Source organism: Nansenia antarctica, assembly GCF_963989245.1.
Source record: "Nansenia antarctica genome assembly, chromosome: 12".
Lineage (NCBI taxonomy): Eukaryota > Metazoa > Chordata > Actinopteri > Argentiniformes > Microstomatidae > Nansenia > Nansenia antarctica.
The window spans coordinates 21838179-21849917 of record NC_137682.1 but is presented as its reverse complement, the minus strand read 5'-3'; the positions used below and the strand labels follow the sequence as shown (position 1 = coordinate 21849917).

At 44.9% G+C, this 11739-nt stretch overlaps 1 protein-coding gene across 1 annotated transcript in view; it reads right to left on the bottom strand.

The window, feature by feature from the left end:
* Positions 1-4152, bottom strand: part of dync2h1 (dynein cytoplasmic 2 heavy chain 1) — a gene marked incomplete at both ends in the record, with an annotated part of 167986 nt that extends 163834 nt beyond the window's left edge. Inside the window, 2 exon segments of the mRNA XM_080542931.1 lie at positions 752-922; positions 3970-4152. Of these exon segments, the coding sequence (XP_080399057.1) occupies positions 752-922; positions 3970-4152 (354 nt within the window).
* Positions 4153-11739: the final 7587 nt, after the last annotated feature.

The following is an 11739-nucleotide window of genomic DNA, read 5'->3' as shown; positions in this document are numbered from 1 at the left end:
AAATACCCAATAAGAATAAGAGAATAATGATGAGAAAAAAAAAATGTACACGTCCGTAAAATGCCTGTGTGGGCCGCAAATACTTTTGAGATTTTTAAGTGGGCCTTGAGTCCAAAGAGGTTGGGAACCGCTGTTCTAGAGTTTCCATGATGTTCAATGCATTCTGGGCATTTTTTAGTGTTTGCAGAAACTGTTGAATTGACTCTTGATTGAGTAATTACACTTCCCAAAACCGTTGTTAAAATAAAAAATCACGCTTCAGTGTTGTAAGGTTTTTTTGTGGTCTGCTCAGTGCTATTTACTGAATCAAATTGGGGTCCTTCGTAAATCAGGGACTGAATGTTTGTCCATCATTCAATTCAATTCAATTCAACTTTATTCGCCATGTGCAGTGCACTAGGAACATGACTTGGTATTCTACCATGCTGAACAAGCTACGACAATACAACAATACTCAAGACAAAATATACAGTACCAATACGAGTGAATATTATGAATAAATCTACTGTACAACTAAGTGCAAGGACATGTCAAGTGCAAGGTGCAATGATCAGGAGTTATTGAGGAGGGCTATGGCTTTGGGGAAGAAACTGTTCAAGTGTTGTGATGTTTTTGACCTGGTGGCCCTGTACCACTGTCCAGAAGGGAGTCATGCAAACAAGCTGTGAGCTGGATGTGATGTGAGGGGGTCAGCCACAATGTTGCGTGCTCTCTTCAGTGATCTGGAGCTATGGAGGTAACAGTACAGTACCTTGAGCAGCGCGGGAGCGAACACCTGTCTGACAGCCTGGTAGAGGGTGCTGACGGGGGAGTCCAGCATGGAGGACACTAGGATGTTGTCATGGAGGTTCTCCTCTGTGATCACTGTGGGACGCAGCTTGAAGAACACCAGCACCTTCTCTCTGCTTTCCCACGCCTCAACCTGAGGACAGAAACATTCAACTATGTATTCCCTGCACCAATGAGACGTATTATACATCTTAACAATAATAATAATAATAATAATAATAATAATAATAATAATAATACATTAGACTTATACTGCGCTTTTCTAGACACTCAGACACATTACAAACTGAAAAGTAGTAAGAAAAAAGTTTTCTAAAAAGAAAAAGTAAACTAAAGAAAGTATAGGGGTCTAATTAATGTTTAGATAACTAAATCTAAATCTAAGTGTCTTTGTAGGACAATCTACTCTGTATACTACAAGTATATCTGGATTTCGGGCGGAGAAGCGGCGAAAACAAGCAGCGCCAGCGTCCTCTCTCGAACCGGCATTTTTTGAAAAAGTCTTACGAGTACCGTAGGCTAAATCAACATGACCCCCTAACCTCTAGGCCCCAAATAACTACACAATCCTTCAAGATCTACACATGTGCCTGGATGGGACCAGAAATGTGTTCAGCAATTACTGTAAAGAGGAATATCAGAAGTAAGAGGAAATTGGTTTGGGGTCAGTTTCCATGATGTATGGACAAAGTATGAGGTCAGTAGACACTACTATCAGATGATCCTGATAAGTCAGAACTTGTAGTAACGAGCTGAACGAGTTCTATTGTAGGTTTGAGAAAGAGAGGTTCCCGCCCACCCCCGCCCTCTCCCTCCACACCCCCCGGCTACAACCACCACCCCCGTCCCCCAGGGGGGCCAATGTCCCTCCTGCTACCCCCACCCTCCCCCCTCCCCCCCCCCTCCCTCCCCCCTCCTCACCCGCCCCGCCCACCCCCACCCCCCCTTCCCCACCCCCTCTCTCTGTCACAGTGCGAGAGGTAAACAGACTGTTTAAGAGGCAGAATCCCCGGAAGGCAGCTGGTCCGGATTCCGTCTCTCCCTCTGTCTTGAAGCACTGCGCCGACCAGCTGGCCCCGGTGTTCACCAACATCTTCAACGCCTCGCTGGAGCTGTGTCACGTCCCAGCGTGCTTCAAGGCATCAACCATCATCCCCGTCCCCAAAAAGGCCAAGGTCACAGGCCTCAACGACTACAGACCCGTCGCTCTGACCTCCGTCGTCATGAAGGTCCTGGAGCGCCTTGTCCTGGCCTACCTGAAGCTCATCACGGATCCTGTGCTGGACCCCCTGCAGTTCGCGTACAGAGCCAATAGATCCACGGAGGACGCCGTGAACATGGCTCTGCACTACGTACTAGAACACCTAGACACTGCAGGCAACTACGCCAGGATCCTGTTCGTGGACTTCAGCTCGGCCTTCAACACGATCCTCCCACACATCCTGGAGCACCAGCTATCCCTGCTGCAGGTGCCGGTCTCCACCTGCAGGTGGATCACGGACTTCCTGACTGACAGGTCTCAGCGGGTGAAGCTGGGGAAGAGCATTTCCAGCTCCAGGACCACCAGCACGGGCTCCCCGCAGGGCTGCGTCCTGTCTCCAGCACTATTCTCCCTCTACACCAACAGCTGTGTCTCCCGCCACCCCTCGGTCAAGCTCCTGAAGTTTGCAGACGACACCACCCTGGTGGGCCTCATCTCCGGGGGGGACGAATCTGCCTACAGGGGTGAGATCGAGGGGCTGCAGAGATGGTGCAGCTTAAACAATCTGGAGCTAAATGCTCTAAAAACAGTGGAGATGGTGGTGGACTTCCGAAGGAAAGCAGCCCTGCCCCCTCCCATCACGCTGGGAGGTACCCCGGTGGCCTCCGTGGAGTCATGCCGCTTTCTAGGCATGACCATCTCCCGGGACCTAAAGTGGGAGCAGAACACCGAGGTCCTCACAAAGAAGGCCCAGAAGAGGATGTTCTTCCTCCGGCAGCTGAGGAAACTCAGGCTGCCGAGGTCCATGATGGTCCAGTTCTACACGGCCATCATAGAATCCATCCTCACCCACTCCATCATCACCTGGTTCCCTGCTGCAACGACCAAGGACAAGGCCAAGTTGCAGCGGGTGCGACGTTCAGCAGAGAGGGTGATCGGCTGTCCCTTGCCCTCCCTCAACTCCCTGCACGACACCAGGGCTCTGAGGAGGGCAAGGAAGATCATGGCTGACCCCTTCCACCCCGGCCACGGCCTCCTCACCCTGCTTCCCTCTGGAAGAAGGTTGCGGCTGCCTAAGGCACTTAAGGCCCGCCACAGGCTCAGCTTCTACCCCTCAGCCGCCAGGCTGTTAAATGACTCTGGCTTCCCCCCCCCCCCCGCCCCCAAGTCTGCCCAGGACTGAACTGGACTCTGTAAAAAAAAAACTCTGCACTGCACTTTACTTTATACCGCACTATCCAATGCACTGTTGTCTGTCCTGTGTTGTTGTTGTGTTGTCCTGTTTTTTGATATGTGAAAAAAGTATAAACGCACTTGCTGTGGTGACGAAGCAAATTCCTATATGTGTAACGCATAGTGGCAATAAACGTTATCTCAATCTCAATCTCAATCTCAATCTCAATCTCAATCTCTAGTGTGGGAAAAAAGTGTAGTCTGTTAACTAATAGACATGATAGTGTGTGTTTAATCAGTCAAGGTGGGAAATGCACTTTCTACAAAAGCATGTTTGGATACTGGATTCTGATTGGCTAGCAACAGTTGTAAATATCCCAACAACCTTCAGTAAAGACCGCATTTCCAGTATCAATGCGCCTCCCAATCAACCTGTTTAAGAACACCTGTGCTGACCTACAATGCAATGGTTGATCTTGTTTATGGGACTATATTCTGTGGCGAAAGGATATATGTATTGTACGTTACATTGGGACGTTACAGTATTCTGAAACGATTAATGATTGTAAATACATGAATTTAATGTTACAACTGTGTATTTATTTTTTATATTATGTGGTGGCTGTTGTAGAAAAGCAATTTACCATTCGGCGGGGGTTGTGGACTCATTTACCACTGTACAGGGTTTTCCTACTCGGCTTCGCCTTGTGCCACAACCCTGTACCAGTGGTAAATGAGTCCACAACCCCCTTCCTCTCATGGTAAATTGCTTCCTTCCTCCATGATAACTCCCTTTCCTGTGTTACCTTATTTGACAGGAGCAGGTCATTCTCATGTTTGGTGACAGAAAGCACAAACTCATTGCCATCATCCAAGAAGTTGTTGAGCTCCGGACTCTCAGCGAGGGGAGACGCCGGCTTCACTCCGAAGAAGTTCCCTGTCGTGGTGAGGATGAACTGCTTGCGGATGTCATCTGAACCACGGGGCATCTTTAGATTCTGGCTTGGGGCTCAGGTGAAATGTTTTTTGGATTCCTAGGAAAATGATGACTAATTAAAGACACACTCTACATCCAATAGAGTGCCAGCAACAAAAACATGAACACATGAACACAGGAACAAATGCATTGTCACATGCAAATAGGATTTCAATTACATATCGAGCTACAATTTGCATTCTAGGCATGACATGAGAGCAGCATAAATATCTGAGTATATGATAACATTTGGGCATGATCATGTTCATATTAACCACGAGACAGCTGGGGTCTTCCTAGTTACAGTACTGGGTCACACTTCACATTCAGAATAGATTTCAAGATCCTTCTGCTTGTTTATAAAGCTCTCACTGGCACAGCACCAGAATATCTGAAAGACCTTTTGCTAGCATATCAGCCCAATAGAGCTCTCAGGTCTTCTGACGCTGGTTTTCTCTGTGTACCACATGTACAAAAGAAGACATTTGGTGAGGCTGCATTCTCATTTTATGCACCCAAATTGTGGAATAATGCACTGCCAGTTTACATTAGGGATGCAACCTCAGCACATAGTTCAAGTCAAGACTAAAAACCCATCTTTTTAATATTGCCTTTAAATGACTAAATAATTTAATTATGATTATATAATGATTAAAGCACTTTGAGCTGCAACACTTGCAGGAAAAGCGCTATACAAATAAAAAGTTAATATTATTATTATTATTATTATTATTATTATTATTATTATTATTGTTTAGTAGTTGCCCTCCTAATCCTATACCGTGACGTCACTCGTTAAGTACACAAGTAGAAGTAGGCTAACAAGTCAATATTAACATGATGCTGTTGCCTGGTAACCATGGTAGTACATGGTAGCTTATTCTTTGTAATTGCATAGTACTGGAGTTGATGCTATGCAATGACCTACTGACTATCTAACAACATGTAAACCATATATATATATATCTGTTGCACGGCAACTACATACAGTGTTACTAGCTACAGGCTGAGTGTTACCTGGCCAGTCCTGTGTAGCCAGCAAGCTAACCACTAGTTACCTCAACACAAACCCCTAGTTAACCACTAGTTACCTCAACACAAACCCCTAGTTAACCACTAGTTACCTCAACACACACCCCCTAGTTAACCACTAGTTACCTCAACACAAACCCCCTAGTTAACCACTAGTTACCTCAACACAAACCCCCTAGTTAACCACTAGTTACCTCAACACAAACCCCTAGCTAACCACTAGTTACCTCAACACACACCCCCTAGTTAACCACTAGTTACCTCAACACAAACCCCCTAGCTAACCACTAGTTACCTCAACACACACCCCCTAGTTAACCACTAGTTACCTCAACACAAACCCCCTAGTTAACCACTAGTTACCTCAACACAAACCCCCTAGTTAACCACTAGTTACCTCAACACAAACCCCTAGCTAACCACTAGTTACCTCAACACAAACCCCTAGTTAACCACTAGTTACCTCAACACAAACCCCTAGCTAACCACTAGTTACCTCAACACACACCCCTAGTTAACCACTAGTTACCTCAACACAAACCCCCTAGTTAACCACTAGTTACCTGAACACAAACCCCCTAGTTAACCACTAGTTACCTCAACACAAACCCCCTAGTTAACCACTAGTTACCTCAACACACACCCCTAGCTAACCACTAGTTACCTCAACACAAACCCCCTAGCTAACCACTAGTTACCTCAACACAAACCCCCTAGTTAACCACTAGTTACCTCAACACAAACCCCTAGCTAACCACTAGTTACCTCAACACACACCCCTAGCTAACCACTAGTTACCTCAACACAAACCCCCTAGTTAACCACTAGTTACCTCAACACAAACCCCCTAGTTAACCACTAGTTACCTCAACACAAACCCCCTAGTTAACCACTAGTTACCTCAACACACACCCCTAGTTAACCACTAGTTACCTCAACACAAACCCCCTAGTTAACCACTAGTTACCTCAACACAAACCCCTAGCCACTAGTTACCTCAACACACACCCCTAGCTAACCACTAGTTACCTCAACACAAACCCCCTAGCTAACCACTAGTTACCTCAACACAAACCCCCTAGTTAACCACTAGTTACCTCAACACAAACCCCCTAGTTAACCACTAGTTACCTCAACACAAACCCCTAGCTAACCACTAGTTACCTCAACACAAACCCCCTAACTAACCACTAGTTACCTCAACACAAACCCCCTAGTTAACCACTAGTTACCTCAACACAAACCCCCTAGTTAACCACTAGTTACCTCAACACAAACCCCTAGCTAACCACTAGTTACCTCAACACAAACCCCCTAACTAACCACTAGTTACCTCAACACAAACCCCCTAGTTAACCACTAGTTACCTCAACACAAACCCCCTAGTTAACCACTAGTTACCTCAACACAAACCCCTAGCTAACCTCTAGTTACCTCAACACAAACCCCCTAGTTAACCACTAGTTACCTCAACACAAACCCCCTAGCTAACCACTAGTTACCTCAACACAAACCCCCTAGTTAACCACTAGTTACCTCAACACAAACCCCCTAGCTAACCACTAGTTACCTCAACACAAACCCCCTAGTTAACCACTAGTTACCTCAACACAAACCCCTAGCTAACCGCTAGTTACCTCAACACAAACCCCCTAGTTAACCACTAGTTACCTCAACACAAACCCCCTAGCTAACCACTAGTTACCTCAACACAAACCCCCTAGTTAACCACTAGTTACCTCAACACAAACCCCCTAACTAACCACTAGTTACCTCAACACAAACCCCCTAGTTAACCACTAGTTACCTCAACACAAACCCCCTAGTTAACCACTAGTTACCTCAACACAAACCCCTAGCTAACCTCTAGTTACCTCAACACAAACCCCTAGTTAACCACTAGTTACCTCAACACAAACCCCTAGCTAACCACTAGTTACCTCAACACAAACCCCCTAGTTAACCACTAGTTACCTCAACACAAACCCCCTAGCTAACCACTAGTTACCTCAACACAAACCCCCTAGCTAACCACTAGTTACCTCAACACAAACCCCCTAGCTAACCACTAGTTACCTCAGCACACACACACACACCCCTCCAGACTGCACCAGACTTAGCTTGAATAGGATATGATGATAAAGGCATCGTTGCTTCCATATAAGATCACTTTAAACCTTAGCTAGCTAGCTACTGTACTAGTTGATCACAGGTCTGATTCATACTATTACCAGCAACTTCAACAGAACTGGTTTGGCTATGCCTTTAGCGCGATGCTAGTGTAGCCTCAACTTTAGGCACTTGCAACTTGAGTCAACTCACGCTTACCTGGAGAAGAGGCTTCGCTTTTAGACACGAAAAAACACATGGAGCTAAAACCCTAAAACGCAAATTCGGTGAATTGTGCGGATTGTGGACGCATCGTGCGTTGTTGTACTGGCTAATCTGTGTAACGAGATGTCGTTGGAGGAACCAGGGGCAGAAGCTGACGTGGTTACCATAGCTACGTGTCTGTCGTAGGTGACTGTATAACTGCGCAAAAATAAATGGCGTGGCGCAGAATACCGTTCTGGCGTAGGGGGAGGTTGAGTTCTGTGCAAGACCATGGGTGTGTTCGAAATGGCATACTAGTATACTACTCATACTAGATATGACGTAGATTTTGAGTATGCAGTGCGTTCACACTGTAGAGTATGTGAAATTTGAGTATGCAAGAAATGTATACTAGATTTTCGGTCGGCTGGTATTGGCATACTTATTATGAATTTAGTAAGCAGTATGCAGTATATACTCATTGAGTATGCTAGTATGCAGTATGCTAGTATGCCATTTCGAACACCGCCCATGTTCGAGAGCATGCATTTTTAACAGTTGCCGACCAGACGGCGCCTTTCAATACCTAAATTGATGTATATGTGTGTCAATTGCCACTCTCTAAGTCACTTCATTGCTGGCAACTACAACCAAAGAAGAAACAGAGAATAACCATAGTTATTCTATTCTATTGAACACTACCAGTAGAACATCTTAATTGTGATTGAATGTGTCCCCCTGTTTTGTTTATTTGTTTATTAGCAAGGATCCCCCATTAGCTGACACCAAGACGACAGCTGGTCTTCCTGAGGTCCGAAACACCGTTAACATTACATGACAACATTAAAACATGTCAAGATGCATAAACCAAGGAAGCATAACAACATTAATGCACAAAATACACAAAAACTTTAATAAAGTAATATCTTATTTCATATTGTCTTGAAGATACATTTTAGTGTCGCATTCCATTAGGTTGTATGTGTCCAGGTAACCAGCCCAAATACCTTTAAGTAGTGACATTAGCAACATACAGGGAGGTTTATGCTTGAGAAAACATCAATACTGAGGTAAATGTGTCATGTGTGTGTAGAAACCAAACAGAAGGCCCCGCGGTGGCGTAGCGGTCTAAGCACTAGCCACTAGTGCAAGCTGCCCACCGGGGACTTGGATCGAATCCCGGTCTCGCCAGACCCGGATATGGCCGAGGCACACAGGGAGCGGCATATTGAGCGGCCGCTCCAGAGGGCGGTATAGGACTATTTCCGGACAAGGATCCGTCGCGACCTGTGATCCGTCGCCCCCGGGGTGCTGGAATAACGGTGCTGGGCTCGAGGAGCCAGTCAGCTAGTCTGCCTGGCGATCTCCTCTGGGGCTGCCGGCCACGGGGTCGTGCGTGCGGCGGATCCTACGCAATAGGCAGGGGATAGGTTGGGTTCAATTGGGTTCAATTGGGTTGGGTTCAATTGGATACCAAATTGGGTGAAAAAGGGATAAAAATCTGAAAAACTAATTTATAAAAAAAATACGGTGATCGGCCTGATAAGTAACAACGACGAGTCGGCCTACAGGGAGGAGGTTCAACACCTAGCGGCGCGAAAGACGACCACCCCGCCACTAATGTGAAAAATCCTGGAGGAAACACTGTAGGGGTCTGTGCTGAGGTAACTAGTGGTTAGACTCGGATCTATTCATACAACAAGGGACACAGCACTTTCCCGTTTTCTCCATATTGTCAGGGTATTTGAGCCTCTATAAAAAAAAAACGCTATATAAATATAATTAATTATTATGATTATTTCGGCATTTCGAAGACAGCGCCTCAGCCAACGTTGGACCCGGAAACACGTCACGACTTAACAAGCGGATTGGCTGCCCTTCCAATGGTCTAAACATGACCATGTGCACTGATGGGGTCCCATGTTGTGCAGTAGGTGCCCTTTTTTTCTTTTCGCCCCTGCCCTTCAAACAGTCTGAGTCCGACACTGCCTGAAACCACATAAAATGTGCATGATTTATTGATAGAAAATGTAGAAAGGCAGGTTCTATTTCCATTGATCCCCTGCTCCACCGTGACACCACACATTTCCAGTAGGATGACTCTGCAGAGACAGAGAACCAACAGCGGTTTCAGACCAGCAGGTTTACACCAGCAAGTCTAGCCAGCTAGTTCATTGCAACAGGACCACCTAGCAAATTGGATGACCTTATTGCACCCAACATATTAAAGGCTTATTGCACCCAAATACTACTTTCTGTCAAAGTACTTAGTGTTAAAGGTTTATTGCACCCAAAATATTACTTTGTCGAACTACTAATAGTTTTAAAGCTAGTCTTACAAAGTCTTACAATTCAACTTGGATGCTAAGAGTTGCATTTTGGACAATGTGTTCAATTAGGATAATTAGCTCATTATTGATTCCTGTAAAATGTTCAGCGTGGTTAAAAAGATAGACAAGAGCTGTTTTATTATGTTGATGATCATGGTTGTTTTACCATGACAGAGCCTTGATGTCCGTCCAGCGCACCGTCCAGCGCATCATCGGCACCAAACTCCCCTCTACTGTTGAGTCCCTCCAGGCAGACCTGTGTCGGCGGAGGGCGGCAAGCATCATCAAGGATACCTCACACCCCAGCCATGGTCTGTTTGAATCCCTACCATCTAAGGCCTAGGCTACACGGCGCCGGATTTGGCTGAAACGGCGATGATCTGATATAATTTGCACCACACAGCTACACGACTCCGGCGAATTCGTGAGCTGAGACAGTGACGAGACGATAACGCTGGGAGGGTGTTTCCGTATCATTTTTGGAGTCGTGTGGTCGGCGATCGGGTGCGTTTTTCAATAACGATGACGCGGACAGGCACAAATGTATAGTGGTTTACTTAATACTGTTCAGCACTTGTCAGGTTACATTCAATGCATGATTTGTGCTATATAGGCTAAATAGAATTATGAAAGCGGCAAGTAACAAGGCATTAGGCACTTAATATCCATATGCTGTATAAATAAAGTTTGATTGATTGATGTATGTGCGCATTGCATTACACAACGACAAACATGTGATACATGTTCCAGTTTTATTCTTTGAACAACAGAATAGCAAATGTTAAATTACACAAATTAATAATGTATGCATGCCATATCTTGGATGAAGATGTAATGTAAGTGGAGAGGAGATTGATCGGGACTGCGGAAGTTTCTAACGAAAGAATGAAAGCAGATGACCCAACCATTCAGCCTTGATAAACCAGTGCTGTGATATTATTTATCATCTTAGAAACATCTTAGCAAGAGGCACTTCAACAATTATCATAAAGTTTATTATTTTTATACAACCTACATTTACACAGATGAATAACATATACATGCCACATCTTGGATGCAGACGTAATGTAAGTGGAGAGGAGATTGATCGGGAGTTGACAATACTACCGAATTAATGAAAATTAATGAATTTCTATTATGTTACGGTACTGTCTCACTTATATTTGAACCATTTTCTGGGTCTACCAGTACACGCATGCCCAGTGTACCTGAATACGCGGTTCCATGTGGCCAGAGATTCTTTTCCGTGACAATGAGAAAACGCTTGTGTGGCCAGAGATTGAAATTGCACTATGTTACAATTTTAATATTTTTTATATACATTACTGTTTTTACATTTCTGGCATTAGAAGCACCTTGTCGGTCAAAATACATTAGCTGCTTTCATAAATTTGCTCTGGAACTCTGATCAGCACTCCCACGTCATCGACCAGACCCACGTCATCGACCAGGCCCACCTCATCGACCAGGCCCACCACACCAACCAGGACAACCACACTGACCAGGACAACCACAATAACCAGGAGGGTCCTGAAATTTGATCGAGTGCAAAGATATAAACACATTTTTACTCACTGGGTCAAATGACCCCATCCATGGCTGTTCTATTGTTAAAGGCATAATCAGGAACATAGAGACCTGCTAGGATGCACAATAGGTAATGGAATGATTACAAATATGGAAGGAGCATGATTATATTTTACTTGATTGCATTAAATCAGCCTATTCAGAATAATCAGGACATGTTTGTACAGTTGTTGGTTTAGTAAACAGGAGTTGACATGTTAGAGTAAAACATAGTTCAGGTTTTCAGTAAAACAAATGTATGAATTCTGCTAACATTTTCATTTTCAGCTCAACAAACAAATGGCTAGATATGATTCTGAAGACTCAATTAGCAGCATAGACATAACAGAAGATAAATA